Source organism: Notechis scutatus, chromosome 1 (assembly GCF_049901735.1).
Source record: "Notechis scutatus isolate UNSWTSFEM ecotype Mainland chromosome 1, rNotScu1.2, whole genome shotgun sequence".
In the NCBI taxonomy this organism is placed as follows: domain Eukaryota; kingdom Metazoa; phylum Chordata; class Lepidosauria; order Squamata; family Elapidae; genus Notechis; species Notechis scutatus.
In genome coordinates this window covers 329,293,808-329,316,383 of record NC_142009.1, presented here as the reverse complement: position 1 = coordinate 329,316,383, position 22,576 = coordinate 329,293,808, and the positions used below count along the sequence as shown (strand labels likewise).

At 47.9% G+C, this 22,576-nt stretch overlaps 1 protein-coding gene across 1 annotated transcript in view; it reads right to left on the bottom strand.

The window, feature by feature from the left end:
• Window positions 1-6,803: 6,803 nt before the first annotated feature.
• The window catches only part of MEF2B (myocyte enhancer factor 2B), a 59,379-nt gene continuing 43,606 nt past the window's right edge, over window positions 6,804-22,576 (bottom strand). The window contains exons 6-9 of the mRNA XM_087952681.1: window positions 20,622-20,761; window positions 18,567-18,672; window positions 15,540-15,630; window positions 6,804-11,415 (exon numbers count right to left, since the gene is read on the bottom strand). Coding sequence (XP_087808807.1) covers window positions 11,103-11,415; window positions 15,540-15,630; window positions 18,567-18,672; window positions 20,622-20,761 — 650 coding nt within the window. The 3' untranslated portion in view covers window positions 6,804-11,102. The remainder of the gene's footprint in view (window positions 11,416-15,539; window positions 15,631-18,566; window positions 18,673-20,621; window positions 20,762-22,576) is intronic.

The following is a 22,576-nucleotide window of genomic DNA, read 5'->3' as shown; positions in this document are numbered from 1 at the left end:
TGAGAACTCCTGTGGCTTAAAAATAAATAAAAGTCCTACGGGAACTTCCTTTCTATGGGGATCCCCCTTTTTTCCCCCCCTTAAGGACCGTTTTCGACTTTACAAAACGATCAAAGTGAAAACCGCTCATAATGTGCGAAAAAGGCCTCCAAGAAAGAAGAAAAAGGAGGAGGAGGGGGGAAAAAAAGGAGCGCGCATTTGATGTGCTTCCCTGCCATTGTTTCCGAGGCAAGGAGGCTGCCTTCCCTTTTCAAGACCGTTTCTTCTCACAGTCCCCGGCCGTGCGCATCCCCCCCGACCAGAGACAAGGGCGCGTTGTTGCCCTTCGGGGCCTTCTCTCTCCTCCCTTTGCCAACCTTGGCTTTATTTAGCGCCTGCCCCGTTGCCATGGCAAAGCCGGGCTCCCAGCGCAAACAACAGCACGCACCCGAGGGGGAGTGTGGGAAAAGGCCTGATTTGAATATATGCTAATGACAGGCATGCAAATGGACGGGGGGAGGGAGGCCATCAATCAGCAGAGGCACCCCTTGTTCAGTCAGTGAGGAGCAGATTGGTTGCCTGCGGGGGGGGGGAGGCGCTCCCTTCTGCCTTTGGAAACACCCCCCGCGCGCCAGGTGGAGATCAAACAGAATGCCAGGCGGGCATTTGCACGAAAGCAGCCCCCCATCTCTGCCCCCCACCTCACCCTCCCGTCCCCAAAGCCCACAGTGGTAATCAGAGAGCTGTCTGGATGGCATCATCACCCACCATAAGTGGCATTCATATGTCCGCCCCCCCGCCTTGCACTGGGCTGGTTGTCTCCCACCCCACCCCCACCCCCAAATTCAAAACTGCCAGGATGGTTTTCCAAGGGAAGAGGGCGAGGGCGGGGAGGGCCATGTTAGCAGGCAAGGCTCTCGGGCTGCTTATTGATGGAGGACGCGGCCTGAGAACGCACGGCGGGTTTCTCACGACGGACGACGGGGCGTTTTGTTCTTACAAAGGAGCCCGTGGGAGGTGGGCAAGGCTGCCAGGGAGGGAGGGAAATGCAAGGTTGTCTGCAGAGCCGCAGGAGTGATGGGAGTGGGTGGCTCTTCCTGTGACACCCTCCTGGCCTTGGGAGGATGGGATTGGCATAAGGAAAGCCACACATTCTTTTAAAACAGGCACATAATGGGCAGAATACCTTTATTTCTTCCTTCCTTCCTTCCTTCCTTCCTTCCTTCCTTCTTTCCCTCCCTCTCTTCCTCCACCCTTCCTTCCTTCCTTTCCCTCCTTTCCTCTTTCTTCCTCCACCCCCTTCCTTCCTTCCTTCCTTCTTCTTTCCTCCCTCTTCCTCCACCCTCCTTCCTTCCTTTCCTTCCTTCCTTCTTTCTTCTCTTCCTCCACCCTTCCTTCCTTCCTTTCCTTCCTTCCTTCTTTCCCTCCCTCTCTTCCTCCACCCCCCTTCCTTCCTTCCTTCCTTCCTTCCTTCCCCCCTTCCACCCTCCTTCCTTCCTTTCCCTCCTTCCTTCTTTCCTCCCTCTCTTCCCACCCCTTCCTTCCTTCCTTTCCTTCCTTCCTTCTTTCCCCCCTCTTCCTCCACCTCCTTCCTTCCTTTCTCCTTCCTTCTTTCCCTCCCTCTCTTCCTCCACCCTCCTTCCTTCCTTCCCTCTTACTTACTAATTGCTAAGAAAACCATGTGGTTGTTAAATGGACCCACTTCACCCATTGCCTTTGCTTCTTGGAAGCCGGTTGGGAAGGTCACAAATGGTGATCACATGACCATTGGGATCCTGCAACGGTCAGTTGTCTGTGCAGGAGGGTCACGAGTCCCTTTTTTCAGTGCTGTTGTAACTTTGAACGGTGACTAAATGAATGGTTGTAAGTCAAGGACTTCATCTACCCACAGTTCTAACAAACGTCATCCCAAGCGTTTGGAGTTGCAGTCATGCGTGCCCCTAAAGCAACTCGTAGGATTAAGTGAAGAAGACTCTACGTCAGCCTCTTCCTTTATGCGGCTGACAAAGATGAGTGTTGAAAGATTTGGGGGTTGCCATATGTATATCTGGAAAGAGTGGCATGATGGCCTAGTGGTAAAAATGCTCGCCTCCCACTTGAAAGGTTGAAAGTTCAATCCTAGGTAACGGCAGATAGTTCTTTCCTAGGGCGTGAGGAAAAAATATCTGCTGTGAACTCCTTGTGGGCGTCAAGAAGGGCATCTGGCTGGTAAATGCTCAGATCCATCCAGTCTTTACCCTAAAATAAGGGATTACAGGGCCCTACACAGGGGATTTTGTATGTTTATATCTGGAAAGGATTGCATCAGGGACAATCAGCAAAGGTTCAAAATGGAAGGAATGTGAATTACAACTTAAATGGTCCAAATCTCACAAGACAGATACATTTCCAAGAGATTTAGGGCATGGTTTTAATCTTGAGCATCTGTGCAGATCCTTGAAAGATCCTAGTTATTTTAAGTATCGATCAATGAAAGAAACCAAAGGTCTTCCCTTTTATTACATAGAGGAAAAGGAAGTATTTAGAAGCAAGAAGCAGGGGAGTGGGGGGGAAACTATTATCCCTCTAATTCTTTCTGATCTAGCCCTCTATTGATTCTTGCTGGGAAGAAGCAACACATTTTGGAAAGAAATGCCAAATTGCATCCTTGGCAGATAATCCAATGGCGGTTGGAGATTTACAGGACATCCCATTGTTTTGTGGCATTTCAAAGGTTAACATGTTGGCTGCGTTCACACAAACTTAATCTGGTTACTGAACTATGCTGTTTTCTGGATCCGCAGAATGCACTGAACCATAAACTCACCAGAGGCCAAGTCTGCACAACTTACTGGACGAGAAAAATGTGCAAATGTATTACATGACGTGGTTGACACGGCTATTCAGCTGTGGCAACGTTTATTTTCTGGGTCATGCCTATTCTTTCGATGCCTGTGGGCATCCTTCCAGAATTCTCCCTTTGAATCGATCTGTAGATGTTAGAACTTGTTTCCGAAATGTAATTGTGATGTTTAGACTCTACCCAGCTCAGGGGTGGGCTTCGGAAAATTTACCAACTGGTTCTCGGCCCTGTTGCTGGGTGGGTGTGGCCATGGTTGGCATGGTTCCAGCAAACCTCCATTCCAACCAATAACTCCGAGACAGGCATCTCTCAAAGGTTCTTTTATTTAGATAGCAACTGGCACACCTGGAATCCTGAATCTGAAAGTTTCAGGCTTCCTTGCAAAAGTAAAACTACAAATCCATCCCCACCTTAGCCATCACATGGTCCAATCACCATCCGTCCCAAAGTAAGTTTCCCATTTCATGATGCGCAACACTCCGTGACCTTGAACCAAAAGATATTTATTTTGTCTAACTAGATATACTCAAATGAATTCCCCCCTCCCACTTTCTCATGAGAGCATCGAATCTCAATATGGCTTCCAAAGCTGACACATGGCCTAGTCGGCCTCCTGCACCACAGCGGAGGGGCCGTTTTCATGTTCCCCAGGCTCCGGAGGCTTTCCTTGAGCCTCCGGGAGGGCGAAAACAGCCTCCCTGAGCTCCGGAAGCTCTATGGAGGCTGGAAACAGGCCCTTTTTCCTTGGCCTTCCGGAGCCTCCAGGAGGCCCGTTTTTCACCCTGCAACACTGCATTCTGACCACTGCGCCACCACATCTTTTGTCCCCCTAATCCTTTTCTTAGCAATAGCATTTAGACTTGTATACCTCTTCACAGTGCTTTTCAGCCTGGGTCCTCATTTTACTGACCTCAGATGGATGGAAGGCCGAGTCAACCTTGAGCTGGTCAGAATCGAACTACCGAACTGCTGGCAGCCAGCAGTCAGCAAAAGTAGCCTGCAATACTGAGAGAGATCTTGGAGTCTTAGTGGACAACCAGCCAAATATGAGTCAGCAGTATGCAGCAGCAGCCAAAAAAGCTAATGCAATCCTAAGTTGCATTAGCAGACAGATATAATCAAGATCAAGTGAGGTACTAATACCACTCTATAAAGCCTTAATAAGACCACAGCTAGAATACTGCCTCCAGTTTTGGTCACCACACTATAAAAAAAGAGGTTGAGACTCTAGAAAAAGTACAGAAAAGAGCAACCAGAATGATTAGGGGACTGGAGGCTAAAACATATGAAGAACAGTTATAAGAACTGGGCCTGGCTAGTCTAGTGAAGAGGAGGACCAGGAGAGACACGATAGCAATGCTCCAATATCTGAGGGGCTGCCACAGAGAGGAGGGGGTCAAGCTATTTTCTAAAGCACCCAAAGGCCAGACAAGAAACAATGGGTGGAAACTGAACAAGGAGAGATTCAACCTGGAAATAAGGAGAAACTTTCTGACAGTGAGAACAATCAACCAATGGAACAGAAGTTGCCTTTGGAAGTTGTGGGAGCGCCATCACTTGAGACTTTCAAGAAGAGATTGGACTTTAATCTGTCAGAAATGGTGTAGGGTCTCCCACTTGGGCAGGGGGTTGGACTAGATCACCTACAAGGTCCCTTCCATCTGTTATCCGTTAATACTGCATTCTAACCATTGCGCCACCACGGCACAGTTGTTAAGTGAATCTGGTTTCCCCATTGACTTCGTCTGTCAGGTCGCAAAAGGGGATTACATGACCCCCCTGGGACACTGCAACTGTCGTAAATACAAGGCAGTTGCCAAGCGCCTGAACTTTGATCACGTGACTGCGGGAACACTGCAAATTTGAAGCATGAAAACCAATCGTAAGTCATTTCTTTTCAGTGCTGTTGTAGTGTTGAATGATCGATACACAAATGGTCATAAGTCAAAGACTGCCTGTATTTTAAGTCCTTGCCAACCACCGAAGCTCCTTGGGGGACTTTGGGCCAGTTTCGGGTCCTTAGCCCCAGGGCCACATCAGAGTGGAAGTTGTAGTTGCTGGACTGGGTGCAGGGAGACCTAGATTCCAGTCCTCCTTCAGCTGCAGTAGCTCCCTGGCTGACTTAGAGAGCCAGTTACATTATCTAAGCTGAGTGTAACTCAAAATATAATTTACAAGTAGTCATTAACTTACCTTCATTTAGTGACCGCTTAAAGTTACAACAGCACTGAAAAAAGTGACTTATCACCATTTTTTCACACTTATGACCACTGCAGCATTCCCATGGTCCTATGCTCGAAAGTCAGATGTTTGGCAACTGACTCATATTTACGACGGTTGCAGTGTCCTGGGGTTTCATGATCACCTTTTGCAATCTTCTGACAAGCAAAGTCAATGGGGAAGTCAGATTCACCTAACAATTGTGTTACTGTGATGACCCAGGGTGGGATACAAAATAAACTTGGTCACAAAAAACAGGTGAAGCCCCTTTTATTTCTTCACTTTGCTTCCAACCTCCAAATATCCTTGACTGGAGACAAAAATTCCCAAGCAGTTAAAAGAAGGAAGAAATGCTGTTTAAATTATAAAGAGTAAAAAACAACACAAACCAGGCAAGATGAGGGCTTGAAGACATCCACAGATATCAGAACACACCCTGGGAAGGAGGCCAAACTCAGAGAGGAACAACAAACTAGAGATATTTCCATGCTTTGTTTCCAGCTCTTGTCCGTACACATGTCCGTCCTCTTATCCAGTTGTCACAGCTGCAGCCCATGAAGAGGATCAAGGCCCTCTCCTCCCCAGTAGACCATCTCTCTCCCTTATCCTCTCTTCCCTGTGTGCCCTAGGATGGAGAGGGGATGGGCCTGGATCCTCCTCTGACTGCCCAGACGGCCTCTGTCCTTCCCCAGCCTCCTCCACAACCTCCGGAGCCACACTTCCACTTCGTTGGCTGTTCCTCCTCTCTCTCAGAGTCAGTCTCCACTAGGCGCATGACAGTTACTAACTTAACTGCAGTGATTTGCTTAACAACTGTGGCGAGTAAGGTCATTAAATGGGACAAAACTCATTTAGCAATTTTTTTCGCTTAGCAACAATATCCCAATTTTCCTCCTGAGTTAAAAGCTCACCCTCCGTCAATGTTTCTCCAGAATACAGGTAGTCCTTGACTTAGGATCAAGGCTCAATTGTGGTTCTTAGTCAAGGACTACCTTTATTTGTCTTTCCATTCAGGATTCAGGTGGTCCGCTTAGTCAAGGACTATCTGTATTCTGGAGAGATATTGACGGAGGGTGAATTTTTTTAACCCCAGGTGGAAAATTGGGATATAAATGTAATGAATGAATGCAACATCCTCGTAGCTTTTAAGATCTGAGTTGTAAGGGGCTTAATAGATTGTGCTTCCATTGTAGACATATGTATTCAACTATCAAAATAAATCCAATTAATCTGCAGAAGGAGAAGCTATTCGGGAGATAATTAAAAATAAATAGCAAACATCGCCATCTAGTGGTAAGGGCTGAGCTAGCCACCACCATCACACAAAATTGAGATAAGGATTTTTTTTAAAAAAAGATTAGCTGAAATAAGATAAAAGTGATTGTACAGCTAATGTGGCTTTAAAAAAAGGAGTAAGATTAATGTGAGATGATTTCTCTTAAAGACACCCATGCTTGCTCTTGTCACCACATCATTCCAATAAATATTCATAGACTGTGAAAAAAAAATTGAGGTGAGGGAGGCCAGGTTCAATCTGGTTAGCAATTACAAGATTAACCCATTTAAAGAATATATGGAACCAGACACTGACTGAATGCATCGCCAAAACCCACGAATTCTTAAAACCGGCAAAGTTTAGCATGTGGTATGACTGCTAAGTTTATCACTGACATGGCATGTTGTGGGAATATAGCCAGGCAGTCAAAGACAGAAAGCAATTTCTTCAAAACCAAACAGAAAAAGAAAATCACAACACAAGAACTGAAATACCAGAATTATTTAAAAGGCATTATATTTTTATTGCCAACCTGAATGCAAACCATTAAAAATGGTCCACCACTCCGTATGCAGATGCCAAGTTCTCAATTGCTAGGGCAGCAAACATGTCTATTTTGCATTGGCTCTTGACATGGCAAATCCATCCCTCCAGCTATTTATTAGAGAAGCATAAAAGTGACATGTTTGGGATCTGCAGGCATTTGTCACCATCCACCAAAGTTCCCTAACGCACAAACTTTCAGTGAAAAAGCAGGAAAAAAAATGAGCCTGAAAGATCTCTCAAAATGTCTTTGACCCGCTTGTCAACAGCTCTGCGTGAATCCTTAGAAATGCTTTTTAAAAAATGGCAAGATTGCTTGTGAATGTGAACAAAGTGCCCTGTCTAATTAAAGGGGTCGGCAACCTCCCGAGGTCTGGCAAGGCCGTACATTGTAACTAGGATCATGACAGGTGTAGAAAGGTTGAAAAAACAGGTACTATGTTTTCCCCAAAATAAGACCTACCCAAAAAATAAGCCCTAGCCTGGGTTTTTTTTTAGTGTGCTCCTAATATAAGGCCTACCCTCAAAAAAGTCCTATGTCAACTCATAAAATATTTCTATGGTCTTTTCAGAGTTGCCAACAGAAAGGGGGGAGCAATGCGGCAGCTTGGAAACTGAAAGTGCATTCCATAAATAGTTTTCAAAGATAATAACTAGGTGACTGACGTTTCTGCCGTGCAAATATCTGATTGATGACTCTTGGCTATGGATGTGTCCCACTGGAGAAATATGAATTACGATACACCCAGGAGGTGGGAGAAAACCAGGGTCAAGGGTGACAATGAATCATGTGTCTCAGAGTCGGCTACACCCAGGAAGTGCCAGTGTGTTAACTCCCAATAAATCCTTTTGAAGTTTTGCAAGTTTGGCTCGAGAGTCATGACTTAAATGGGGGTAACTTCCGGAATCCTGACACCCTGGATAAGATCATCAGTGGGGGGATGGAGGTGGCGAGAGCATGGGGGATGACGGTGTCCAACAGCAGCCACAGTCTATGCAGTGCAGGTGAGTGGATTACCTATCCAAGCAGCAGGCGGAGGCAGAAGCAAGGGAAAGGCATGCCGCGTGGGACATGAGAAAGCCAAGAGTTGGTAGGCTGGAGAGGCTGGGCGGATGTAGGAAGCTCATCTTCGCACAGCAGCACCGGCAGCAGACGGAGGCAGAGACGCGGTGGGGGAGGCAGTGCTGGGTGGGCTGCGTGAAAGCTGAGAGATGTGAAGACAAATTTCCTGTAGCCATCCGCTCACTCCCGCCCACCACCTGACCTGGGGTGCTCACATTGCAGCCCTGGTCAAAAGGGCCCAGCAGAGATTATACGACTTGAGACTTCTCAGGAAACAGCAACTGGATGAAAAACTGCTGGTGACCTTCTATCGCTGCACCACAGAGAGTATCTTAACTTACTGCACCTCTGTATGGTTTGCCAATTGCACAGTGGCAGATAGGAAAGCATTCCAGAGGGTTAATGTCATTGCCCAGAAGATCATTGGTTGCCCTCTCCCCTCTTTGGAAGAGCTTTATAGCTCCCTCTGCCTTCAGAAAGCTCAAAACATTCTCAAAGATCCATCTCATCCTGGGAACCCCCCCCTTTTTTTTAAACTATTACCATCTGGCAGACGGTACAGAATAATAAAAACAAGTACAAATAGTCTGAAAATATCCCAGGGCAGTAACTCCATTGAATTCTACTGTATAGTGCAATATTAATGCAATATCAGGGGTTTTCAATTCAATTCTATAGAATGTGAAGGATGTTTCTATTTATTTTCATAGTCATAAATTGTACACTGAAGATGGTATTTAATTTTGTTGTATGAGGCGCAATGACAATAAAGAAAACTAAAGTAAACTCTCAGTTTGCCTGCTCTGTTGTGGCCGCGAGCAAGCAGAAGAAGTGGGCTGGAGGCCATGCGGGGTCCTGCTGGATGGGGCTGTTGGAAGCGCCGCCACAAAGCAAGGCAGGTATTGGCCTGTGGGACCTTGAGGTAAGCTGGTGCAGGGCGCGTGGGGCAGCTCCACCTCCCCCTGCCTCGCAGCTGGCAAACTGTGCGGCCTCCTGCCCTGCTGCAGCTGTGAGCAAGAGAGAAGAAGTGGGCCTCCCGTACATTGGGGGGAAAAAAGACATCCCCCCAAAATAGTCCCTAGTGCCGTGATTGCCAACCTATGGCACACGTGCCACAGGTGGCACGCAGAGCCATTTGTGCCGGCACACGAGCTGCAGGCAAACTTACCTCACTGTGCATCCGCGTGCTTCACAGCTGATTTTTGGTGGATTTGAGGCCTTTTTTGGCCTCCCAGAGGCTTGAGGAAGGCTTCTGCAGGCAGGATGAAAATTAGGCCCGTTTTGTCACTTCCTGTTTTTCCAGAAATACCAGAAGTGACAAAACAGGCCTAAGTTTTTGGCCTGCAAAGCCTGCAGAAGCCTTCCTCAAGCCTCTGGGAGGCCAAAAAAGGCCTCAAACCCGCCAAAAATCACCTGAGGCACAGTGCAGGTAACGGGGTGGCGGGGTAGGTTGGGATTGCATGCGCATGTGTAGGGTGTGTGGGGAGACGCATTGCCTTCTGGTGTTGGCACACGAGCGCAAGCATGCAAACGCGCACACGGTTTTTGGCACAGGAGCCCAAAAAGGTTAGCCACCACTGCCCTAGTGCTTATTTTGGAGCCTCCAAAAATATAAGACAGGGTCTTATTTTTGGGGAAACACAGTAGGAGTTACCTGTGAACAGAGGAAAAATTGTTTGTACTTATTTTGGGGCTTTGAGAAGTCGTACAGCTCTTTTTAAATGGATAGATACTTCAACAACTTAATTCTACTTCACATACAGATAGTCCTCAACTTACGAACACATTTGGGACCAGAATTTCCATTGCTAAACAAGGCAGTTAGGATAAATGAGCCGGACCCGGCTTTTTGACCTTTTCTGCCAACGTTGTTAAGCAAATCACATTTAAGTGAATCATGCAGTCATGAAGTGAATCCAGCTTCCCTCGTTGACTCTGCTTGTTGGAAGCCGGGCCGGGCAGGTCGCAAATGGTGACTTATGAGACCTCAGGATTCTTCAACCATCACATAATGTATGCTAGTCGCTGGGCACCTAAATTTTGACCACATGACTGTGGGGAACGCTGCGATGGTCGTTAAGGGCAAGGACTGGTCGCAAGTCACTTTTTTCAGTGCGCCGCTAAACGAATGGCTCCCAAGTCGAGGACTACCTGTAAATGAACAGTTCTAAGTTGAGGGCTTCGTGTTTCAAACCTGCTGCCAGTAATCTGTTTCTCTGTTCTACCCACTAAGTTCTTCTTTTATGGGGAGGTTTGTCCTGCATGTACGATTCTGCCAACAGTCGTTTCCAGAGCTGGGTTGCTGGGGGTTCGCAGGGGTTCGGTAGAGCCCCTAGCTAAGATTCTGCGCAGTTCGGAGAAACCCCCCCCCCAATCCCATTCCTGGCTGGCCCTGCGCACCCTCCCCTCCCAGGAGTCCCCACATGACCCGTTTTGGATGCAGGTAAGTGCAGGAGGCCCGGGGAGGGCAAAAAACGGGCCTCCTGGAAGTTTGGAAAGGCCAGAAATGGGCTCATTTCGGGCTTCCAGAGAGCCTCCGGAGCCCGGGGAGGCTGTTTCTGCCAGCGATGGGATTCAAATTTTTTTACTACTGGTTCTGTGGACGTGGCTTTGGTGGGCGTGGTGTTGCTTGGTGGGCGTGGCAGGGGAAGGATACTGCAAAATCCCCATTCCCTCCCCACCCCACCTAACCTGCTTTCCAGCTCCGTTCTCCTGTTCAGGGCAACCAAAGAAGGCCCAGCTGATCAGCTGGGACTCGGGAGGCGGAGAAGAGATGGGGGCGGGGCCAGTCAGAGGTGGGATTTGTCGGTTCTCCGAACTACTCAAAATTTCCGCTACCGGTTCTCCAGAACTGGTCAGAACCTGCTGAATACCATCTCTGGTTTTCGCCCTCTCGGAGCTTGAGGAAAGCCTCCGGAGCCCGGGGAGGACAAACCCCGCCCCCGCCATAATGCAGGAGGTCGAATAGGCCACGCCCACCATGGCAACGCCCACCCAGCAGCCAGGCAGAGAACCCATTGCTAACCTTTTTGAAGCCCACCCCTGGTTGTTTCCCTACTTTGGCCCTATTATGATTGATAGGTGAATGCACGCGATTGCCATTCACTCTTGCCCGTACGTGCACGCCTACGTTCAGCCACCTCCGCTGAGCACACACGTGAACAAACTGAGCCTCCTGGTTACTTCTGCCACTCCTCTGCGGCAGACACCGGCAGGCGATGGGAGGGAACATTGGGCTGCTTCGGTTCTTCTGACGGAGGCCGGGACAGAAGGAATGAGTAATGGTAGCCCTTGATGTAATCTTCCTGAGAAGGGAGGTCCATGGGGACGTTGACATTGCAGAGGTTGGGACGCACAGATGTGGAGATCTGGGGGACAGCCGAAGAACAGCTGGCTGTGGGCGAGGCCCGCTCCGACTTCACACTGATTTGGGTGTGCAAGGAAGGGGAGGCGGGGACTAGGGAAGCCTGGTCACAAATCCGGCTTGCTGTTCTGTAAGGAAAAAAAAGAAATACATTATGTGTACAGGTGGCAACACGGCTTACAAGCGCAACTGGGAGCAGAATTACGTCGTCATAATTTGAGGCAGATCCAAAATTAATAACCATTTTTAAGATGGTTGCTAAGAGAATCATTTGGGTTGTTAAGCAAATCTGCGGTTGTTCTGTGAATGCCACGGTCTTAAGTATGAACCCATTTATAGTCAAATTGCAGCCCTGGTCAAAAGGGCCCAGCAGAGATTATACGACCTGAGACTTCTCAGAAAACAACTGAATGAAAAACTGCTGGTGACCTTCTACTGCTGCACCACAGAGAGTATCTTAACTTACTGCACCTCTGTATGGTTTGCCAATTGCACAGTGGCAGATAGGAAAGCACTCCAGAGGGTTAACGTCATTGCCCAGAAGACCATTGGTTGCCTTCTCCCCTCTTTGGAAGAGCTTTATAGCTCCCGCTTCCTTAAGAAAGTTCAAAACATTCTCAAAGATCCATCTCATCCTGGGAACCCCCGCCCCCTTTTTTTTTTGAACTATTACCATCTGGCAGACGGTACAGGATAATAAAAACAAGGACAAACAGGCTGAACAACAGCTTCTATCCCAGGGCAGTAACTCTATTGAATTCTACTGTATAGTACACTGAAGATGGTATTTAATTTCATTGTATGATGTGCAATGACAATAAACTAAACTAAACTAAACTAAACTAAATTCTTCCAAATGGACCATTTGCCAAAAAGCAGCAAAAAAAAAGGCTCACAAATTATGTGACTGCAGGTCATAAACACAAGATAGTTGCCAAGCACCCAGTCTGATCATGTGATCACAGGAGGACGCAATAGTTATAAGTGCAAGGTCTGGTCGTAAGTGTGAGGACCAGATTTTTTCCAGCACCATTGTATCATTGAATGGTCACTAAACAGATGGACATAAGTCAAGAACTACTTGTATAAAACTTCTGAGAAATCAGTTTATATTCTGAATTTTCCGGGAAAAGATGTACTTTTCTCTGAAAGCATGAGATGAATCAAGCTATTCTAAGTGAATTAGTTCTAAAAAAAAACCCACACCCCTTCATACAAATTGTTGTTCCTTTATTAATGTCAAATTCAATGGTTGACCAGAATCCAAAAAGTGTTGCATCACAATCAGATTCCAGCTTTTTTGGATGTAGGAATTGCTCATTGTGGATACTGAATGTGGTCACAAGATGGCAGCAAGATCGTGCTAATGATTGTGTTCATCCGGCTTTGCATCAAATTTATTGGAGAAATAAGAATTTCAGAATTTCTCATGGCACACACAACTGCACATGCCTTTAGCCTCAAGAGGTGTCCAAGATTCTCATCTAAGCCTTAGTAAGACCACACCTAGAGTACTGCCTCCAGTTTTGTTCACCACATTACAAAAAAGATGTTGAGACTCCAGAAAAAGTGCAGAGAAGAGCAACCAGGATGATTAGGGGACTGGAGGCTAAAACGTATGAAGAACAATTACAGGAACTGGGCCTGTCTAGTCCAGTGAAGAGAAGGACCAGGGGAGACACAATGGCAGTGCTCCAATATTTGAGGGGCTGCCACAGAGAGGAGGGGGTCACCCTATTTTCCAAACCACCTGAACGCCAGACAAGGTATAAAGGGTGCAATCATTCAGCCAAAATTGAGTCTATCTAACAGTAATACCATCTAGCCCAGGGGTGTCAAACTGGAGGCCCACTGGGCGGATGCGTCACATGCTGGCCACGCCCACCCCCAGTTTAGCGAAGGGGGGGGGAAAGTTGCGATGTCACGTGATAATATGACATCTCAAGTTTGACACCCCTGATCTAGGCCAATCTTCCTTCCTTCCTTCCTTCCTTCCTTCCTTCCTTCCTTCCTTCCTTCCTTCCTTCCTTCCTTCCTTCCTCCCTCCCTCCCTCCCTCCCTCCCTCCCTCCCTCCCTCCCTTCCTTCCCAGCTCAGTCCTTCAGCTTGGGCTCCCAACCAACCCCAGCTCATGCCGGCAGCCTCAGGGAAACTGAGGCAGGGGCTGCCCTTTCCTCAGCGCCCGCTCCTTTTAACTGCTTGACTATTGCTGGGCTAAAGGAGTTTTCTCCCTACTAATAGCAGGAGCGTATTAGGAAGCTGTTGCCGGGCTCAGATAGGAGAATCCCGGGGAGAGCGATGTCCACTGGCTAAGGCGCTCCCCACCACCACGCCAGAAGGAAGCCACCATCAGCCGCTGCTGTGCGGTCAGGAAAAAAACACACCTGCCTTGAATCTGTCATTGAAGGCAACCAGAACACACATACAGCATAGCCCCTATCTACTAAGTTGACCTGTACCATGATGAGCTGTTTATCTGCTAAGGATAAGATTGAAAATGCAGATGGTTGAATTTAGCCAAGCAATTGCGTATCTATCAGTGGTGGGATGCTGCTGGTGTAACAACTGGTTCACTAATCGCGTGCTTTGCACATGCGTACGCCAGACCTGCACTACACACGCGTGTGCAGCTTTCAAAATTACTTACCTTCAATGTTACTTTGAGGAAGTAACAGATAACAGATAATCTGAGTTGGAAGGGACCTTGTAGCTCATCTAGTCCAACCCCCCACCCAAGCGGGAGACCCTACACTATTTCTGACAGATGAAAGTCCAATCTCTTCTTGAAAGTCTCAAGTGATGAAGCTCCCACAACTTCCGAGGGCAACTTCTGTTCCATGGGTTGATTGTTCTCACTGTCAGAAAGTTTCTCTTTATTTCCAGGTTGAATCTCTCCTTGTTCAGTTTCCATCCATTATTCCTTGTCTGGCCTTCGGGTGCTTTAGAAAATAGCTTCACCCCTTTCTCTCTGTGGCAGCCCCTCAAATATTGGAAGACTGTTATCATGTCTCCCCTGGTCCTTCTCTTCACTAGACTAGCCATGCCCAGTTCCTGCAACTGTTCTTCATATGTTTTCATCTCCAGTCCCCTCATCATCCTGGTTGCTCTTCTCTGTACTTTTTCTAGAGCTGTGGTGGTTAACCTTTTTGGGCTCCTGTGCCAAAAATTGTGCGTGTGATTGCACGCTCGTGCTTGTGTGCCAGCAACCAGAAGGCAATGTGCGCCCCCACGCCCCCTACACATGCACACGCAATCCCACCCCCACCAACCGCAACCCCCTTACCTGCACTGCGCCTCATAGCTGATTTTCGGCCGGTTTGAGGCCTTTTTCGGCCTCCCAAAGGCTTGAGGAAGGCTTCTTCAGGCTTCTGCAAGCTTTGTAGGCCGAAATCTAGCCCCGCTTCGTCACTTCTGGTATTTTTGGAAAAACAGGAAGTGATGAAACGGGGCTAGATTTCGGCCTACAAAGCTTGTAGAAGTCTGAAGAAGCCTTCCTCAAGCCTTTGGGGGGCCGAAAAAGGCCTCAAACTGGCCGAAAATCAGCTGTGAGGCGAGCACATGCGCAGTGAGGTAAGTTTGCCTGCAGCTCGCCTGCTGGCGCAAATGGCTCTGCGTGCCACCTGTGGCATGCGTGCCCATAGGTTCGCCATCACGGTTCTAGAGTCCCAACATCTTTTTTTATAGTGTGGTGACCAAAACTGGAGGCAGTACTCTCGGTGTGGTCTTACTAAGGCTTTATAGATTGGTATTAGTACCTCACTTGATCTCGATTGTATCCCTCTGTTAATGCAATTTAGGATTGCATTAGTAACACAGCTGAGGCGTGGCAATCCGCTCTGCACCGTGATTCAGCTGAGCAGATATAGATGAGTACAGCGCAAGGGGCTGAACCAGCAGAATCCCACCCCTGCTATCTACCCACCATACAGGCCCAAATATGGGGCAGTTTTGCAACTTAACTCCGTGCATGGTTGTAATACAAGATGGCGCAGACTGCTGACCACCCCCCACCCGCTTTCCCCCATCCACAAGCGTTACTGGTTTGGTTTTAGGTGGATCGCAGGGCTGTAAAATGTGTTCTGAGAGATACCCAGAACGACAGCTGATACCCATGAATTCACACCACAGCCAAACCCAGGTTAAGAAACCAAACAGGCTGACATGTCGGTGGAGCATATATGTTGCACGGACTTAGGCCCAAAGGGCTTTCCATGCAGTTGTTGGGTCACTCTTTGCAACCTGCCAATTCTTACCCCGGCATTGGATATTCTCGGTGTTGCCAAGCCGCCGTGGTGTTTCCTTGGAAGCCGAAGGGGTGTGGGGTGCTTTCCCCCAAAGTATATTCTGAAAGTCAAACAATGAGGAAAAAAAACAAGAAGGCAAGGAAGTTTAAAGGGAAGTTTAAATGATACAACAATAAACCAGATTTGACAGCTCCATTGAAGAGGTTCATTGTCTTTATAACATGCTTGGAAGTTCTCACAACTTTAGGTAGTCCTCGAATTATGACCATTCATTGAATGATCGTTCATAGTTTTGACGGCGCTTAAAAATGTATGACCAGTCTTCACACTTATGACAGCATTCCCATGGTCACATGATCAAAATTTGGGCTCTTAGCAACCGGCATATTTTTATGACAGCATCCTGGGATCATCTGATTGTCATTTGTGACCTTTCCAGGGGGTTTCCGACAAGCAAAATCAATGAAGAAGCTAGACCGCATGATTCACTTAATGACCACAGTGCTTCATTTAATGACCCACATCAGCAAAAGTTAAAAAAAACAACTGGGTGCAGGTCATGCAACAACTGCGTCGCTTAGTGATGGAAGATGTTTTGGTCCCAATTGTGGTCGTAAGTAGAGGACTACCTGAAAACAAATATCTCTCACTGCAAATCCAAACTTCCTGCTATAAATAGAGTTAGAACATTGCATTATAGGACTTGGAGATCTTCTGAGGCCAGTGTTTTTCAACCTTGGCCACTTGTAAGACACGTGGACTTCAACTCCCAGGATTCTCCAGCCAGCAATGTGGCTGGGGAATTCTGGGAGTTGGAAGTCCAACGTATGTTAAGAGCGGCCAAAGGTTGAGAAAAACTGGTCTAAGATCAATCTCTTGTCCTGGACAGATGGAGAGAGCCAAGGAGCTGATTTGGGAAAAGCAAAATAACAATTGAACAAATTCTAAGATGCAGAGAAAGTGGAAGGAGCTTGTTTCCTGACCTGGCCCTACCTCAAAAGGCTGGTAGCAAGGATCCTTACACCATCCCAGACAAACGGTTCTTCAACCTTGGCTTGAAAACCTCCAGTGATGGAGGCCCCAGGAAACAAGAAGCTGCTTACACAGTTACCAGTGAGCCGTGGTGGTGCAGTGCTTAGATTGCAACATTGCAGGCTAATTCTGCTGCCTGACGACTGCCAGCAGTTCGAATCCCACCAGGCTCAAGGTTGACTCAGCCTTCCATCTTTCCAAGGTCGGTAAAATGAGGTCCCAGATTGTTGGCGCCAATATGCTGTCAGGGCTCCGATAGTTACCCCCATTTAAATCATGAGTCTCGAGCCAAAGGTCCAAAACTTAAAAAGGATTTATTGGGAGTTAACATGCCGGCACTGCCTGGGTGTAGCCGACTCTGAAACATATAATTCATTGTCACTCTTGACCCTGGTTTTCCCTCCACCCCCTGAGTGTATTGTAATTCATATTCTCCAATGGAACACATCCATAGTCAAGAGTCATCAATCATACTCTCCAGTTAGAATTTTGCGACAGAAACTTCGGTCGCTTGGAAACTATCTATGAAAACTATTTATGGAATGCACTTTCAGTTTCCAAGCTGCCGCACTGCTCCCCCCTTCCTTCCTGTTGGCAACTCTAAAAGACCAGAGAAATATTTTATGAGTTGACACTGACTCTATAAACTGCTTAGAGAGAGCTGTAAAGCACTGTGAAGCAGTATATAAGTTTAAGTGCTACTGCTGTTGCTATTGCTACCAGGGTTAGGAAATTTTTCAAAAGACTTAGAAACTTAAGCAAACATAGTTGCCAGAAGATCACTAGAATTAGCCTTGGACATGGCGACATAAGGTTCTGTCGGGCTCCGAGTTCATTCGGAGCCCGTCAGCTTCGAATATGCCTTGCAGCAAGTCAGCTGGCCATGCCACCTTATCTCTGCTGCTGCTGCTGGATCTGTATTTCTGCTTGTGTGCTGGCCAGATGGCTTTGGAATGACTCAGCAGAGCTGAGGATGGATTCTGAAACAACTGCGGGGCTGCTGGAAATGGCTCTTGTCTTGTATTGATGTGGTGCATATTGTTAAAGGGGGTTGGGGCACATATAGGTGGTAATTCAGCCTTAGATTAAAACATGGTGAAGGTAGCACCAGGTGGGGATCAGTTAGTGAGAGTTGGAATAGGGTAGGGATGTAGACATGTTATAGGGTTAATAGCATTTAGGGATAATGGGTTAGGTGTGGCCAGAATGAGAACTGCGTATAGGCCTGGGTGTGGTGGGGTGTTGTTAGGAATATAAGTCACCTAACAGGTATTTGGGTTAGAAATATATAAACCAGGATAGACATTTTAATACTGTCTCTTTAAGAGCATGCTAAAAACTGCAATTGGGTGTGGTTACTCAAATGGCCATAAGATGGAGCCAGAAACCTGGGTTGTTTTAGTCTTAGTCTGAGTCTCAGAAGAGAGTGTGAGTGAATCTCTGTTTCCTTCTGTTGGAAAGTATTGCCGTTGCTCCATTTCTTCTAATTGACTGATATTACTGGATTTAATGTAAGTCTGATACTGAACTGTTTCTCACACTGGAATTTGATATTCGGATTATCCCTGGATTGAAAACTGACTGATTTTACCTGTGAATGACTTTGGACTGTTTATCTTGAACTTTGCTTAACATTTCTGGAAGTAAAAACCTATATTTACTGTACAGTGTATCTGTATGCTGTGTGTGTATTATTCAAACACTCCTCTCAAATACGTCTCCCTGTATGCGCTCGTTCTCCTAACGGGGAATTACCTCAACAGGTGTGTCTCATGATAATGGTAATAAAAGGAAAGGGAGCAAACTCAAACCCAACTCTAACCTTGCTTGGCTTTTAGCCTTTCTTGTCAGAGAAGAGTGTTTGTTGTTTGCTGAGCTAATGAATAAATCACTATTGCACGACAAAGGAGCTGGAGTTTTTATTCATTTCAGGACAAATCTCCAATCCTCAAGGACTGGCTGAGAGGTTCTTTATTCACACCTAGAACCCTGTGTGGAGCATACCTGATGGGGTGGAGGAGAGGAAGGGGTATCCTGGTAGCCCACGTCCAGGTAGACCTCCAGCGGGCAATACAGGACTCAGATTCTGAAGCCCGGGATACAACGGGTGCTGTGGGAAAAGAGAATCAGATTGAAATCACCTCCTGTCATGTTTTTCATCTACTGACTAACCCATCAAATGTTTTTTTTCAATAGAGGACAGCATCCAGGGGTGGGCTGCTCGGGGTTCGCCGGGGTTCGGGAGAGCCCCTAGATAAGATTCTGTGCAGTTTGGAGAACCCCCAAATCCCTCTCCTGGCTGGCCCTGCCCTGTCCTGCCTACCCCTCCCCTCACAGGAGTCCCCAGGCGGTCTGTTTTGGAGGCCGGAAAGTGCAGGGCGCGCGGGGAGGCTTGGGCAGGGCAAAAAACGGGCCTCCCAGAAGTTCGGGAAGGCCAGAAATGGGCCCATTTCCGGCTTCCAGAGAGCCTCCAGGGCCCTGGGAGTCCACTTTCGTCCTCCCGGAGGCTCAAAGAAAGCCTATGGAACCCGGGGAGGGCAAAAGCGCACACATATCTGCTGTGATGCATGAGGCCGACTAGGCCATGCCCGCCATGGCCACACCCACCCAGTGACCAGGCAGAGAACCCTTTGCTAAAAATTTTGAAGCCCACCCCTGACAGTATCTGCAGCACAGAGGTTGAACTGTGGTGTTGTTGGTGTCCCCTGAGTTTGGTTTTTTTTTTCTTGCCCAAGTAGGTAACATCATCAGTGTCAAGGAGTGTGGGGTTTGCTCCTTGTTTATAGATATCAGTTCACTTTGTCAGTTTTAGCGGGGATGAGGATTCCTTTGCGCCCAATAAAATGGCAATTTTTGTTCAAAGTTTTATCAATACACATTACAGTGTATCATTACAGGCCGTCTGTTGGGCCTTGTCAGGCTGCCAGCCCCTCCAGCAGCCAAATTAAAGGAGGAGGAGGCGTGGGAATCAGGGTCAGCATCAAGGCAACCTGAGAGCTCCGAGGGGGAAGAGGGAATGGAGCTGGCAGAGAGAGAGAGAGAGAGAGAGGGAGAGGAGAGAGAGAGAGAGAGAGAGAGACAGAGGAGGTGCCTGAGCCATCCGTCAGTCCCTCAGGTCTGGAGGTGGCTGATGAGGAAGAGGAGGAACAGCTGGGTCCAGTGCCTGACGTGTAGATGCGCAGAAGGCAGAGGAGAGGAGAGCAGTGGAAATCCATGGGCCGGTCCTTGGGAAGGAAGAGCCACTGCTATTAGCGAAGCCCAACCCTAGCTCTGGGGATAAAAGGCAGGAGGCGGAGATGAATAGATGTGGCAGACAACTATTCATCACCCTGCTGGATGGACTTGTTAGCCTGTGGTGAGAGAGAAACTTTTAGCTGGGGCTGCTGGCGCTCTTAATAAAGGAATCTTTGAGTTAACTTCAGAGGCTTTGTCATGATCGGGGAGCTGGGTCAGAACACAGTCCTTGACTTATGACTGTAATTGTGTCATGCCCTTGTTGGAGTCTGATTCTGAGGGGGAGACTGAGCAGCTGACAGGGAATGGGAGTGTGGATCCGGTGGCTGTGGAAGAAATGGGGGAAGGGCACAGTCCAGCTAGGCACGCGGGGAGGAATAGGAAAGGGAGCAACATACTGTAGATTGTTGGGGGCAATATATGCTGTCTCTGTAAACCGCTTAGAGAAGGCTGTAAAAGCACTGTGAAGCGGTATAGAAGTCTAAGTGCTATTGCTATACATATCCCTCCCTCCCTCTCGCATTCTCTCTCTCTCTCTCTCTCTCAAACACACACACACACAGACACACACACACTATCCAATGAAATTCTGCCAACTGCCAGCAGTTCATTTCTGACCAGCTCAAGGCTGATTCAGCCTTCTATCTTCCGAGGTCAGTAAAATAAAGACCTAGATTGTTGGGGGCAATATATGCTGACTCTGTAAACCGCATAGAGAAGGCTGTAAAAATCTATGAAGCGGTATAGAAGTCTAAGTGCTATTGCCATCTACTCCCCCCGCCCAAAAGAAAAACAACAACAGATGGATATTGTTAAGTTACTCACTGTGGATGCTAGATTGTTCCTGCTTGCCGAAAGCTGTCCTTCCACCCGACGGGAGTCAGCTCCCAGATAGAGCGGGGGAGGCGTTTTGCTTGACAACACACGGCTGAGGTTGCTATGGGAGAAGATCGAGTACCCGATGCCTGCAGAGTCAGAAAAGGGATGAAATTCAGGCTGGTGACAGTCCAGAAGACCCAAAGCCCCATTCCTAGATGGCCTGGCCTTACCACTATACCAAAATGCAGTACTGTAGTATGGCTCGTCATGCAAGAGGACAGGAAACCACCCTTAATTAAATAATTATTTGACATTCTGGGAGTTGAAGACCACATGTCTCAAAATTGTCAAGGTTGGACACCCCTGCGCCAAACAGACCCAGTTCCTTGAGGTCAGGGGTGTCAAACTCAGTTTCACTGAGGGCCGCACCAGGGGTGTGTGGCCAGAGGGTCATGGCCAGCTCGACATCACTCGTGTCAGGGGCTCCTGGGTGGCCTGAGCACTCTGCCAGCAAAAACAGGCTCCCAAGCTCCGTTTTCAGCTGCGATGGCCTCCTGAGATCCACTGCCAGCGAAAACAGGCACTCGAGTTCTGTTTTCAGCTGCGATGGCCTCCTGCAATCAACTGCCAGCAAAAACAGGCTTCCGAGCTCTCTTTTCAGCTGCGACGGCCTCCTGCAATCCACTGCCAGAGAAAACAGGCTCCTGAGCTCCGTTTTCAGCTGCGACGGCCTCCTGCAATCCACGACAGCAAAAACAGGCTCCCAAGCTCCATTTTCACCTGACGGCCTCCTGCAATCCACTGACAGCGAAAAACAGGCTCCTGAGCGTTTCAGCTGCGATGGCCTCCTGTAATCAACTGCCAGAGAAACAGACTCCCGAGCTCCGTTTCAGCTGCGATGGCCTCCTGAGATCCACTGCCAGCGAAAACAGGCACTCGAGTTCTGTTTTCAGCTGCGATGGCCTCCTGCAATCAACTGCCAGCAAAAACAGGCTTCCGAGCTCTGTTTTCAGCTGCGACGGCCTCCTGCAATCCACTGCCAGAGAAAACAGGCTCCTGAGCTCCGTTTTCAGCTGCGACGGCCTCCTGCAATCCACTGACAGCGAAAACAGGCTCCCAAGCTCCATTTTCACCTGCGACGGCCTCCTGCAATCCACTGACAGCAAAAACAGGCTCCTGAGCTCCGTTTCAGCTGCGACGGCCTCCTGTAATCAACTGCCAGAGAAAACAGACTCCCGAGCTCCGTTTTCAGCTGCGATGGCCTCCTGAGATCCACTGCCAGCGAAAACAGGCGAGTTCTGTTTTCAGCTGCGATGGCCTCCTGCAATCAACTGCCAGCAAAAACAGGCTTCCGAGCTCTGTTTTCAGCTGCGACGCCTCCTGCAATCCACTGCCAGAGAAAACAGGCTCCCGAGCTCCGTTTTCAGCTGCGATGGCCTCCTGCAATCCACTGACAGCGAAAACAGGCTCCCGAGCTCCGTTTTCAGCTGCGACGGCCTCCTGCAACCCACTGCCAGCGAAAACAGGCTCCCGAGCTCCGTTTTCAGCTACGACGGCCTCCTGCAATCCACTGTCAGAGAAAACAGGCTCCCAAGCTCCCAAACAGGAATGTCAAAGTAATGTGTTGTTGTTTTTTCTCATTGCTGGATTTTCCATATATGATCTGGTATTTTGAAACTGGACTGGTTTTTTCGTTTATATCTATTTTTTTCTTCTTTTTGATTTTGCAATATTTTAGGCTAGAGGCTCCCTTTAGTTATTTCATTTTTAAAAAAATATCTTTTCTTTTTTTATTAATTCTTATTATATCCTGCTCGGAAAAGGAGGGGGAAAGTGAGCGCAAAGAAACTTTGTAACACTGCCAACTAGAGGCTTGAAAATATTCTATTTCCCTGTGACCAGACAAAGCTGAGAAAGAAAGAACTGAGACTCTTTTTCAAGGACATTGCTATTTGATAAGA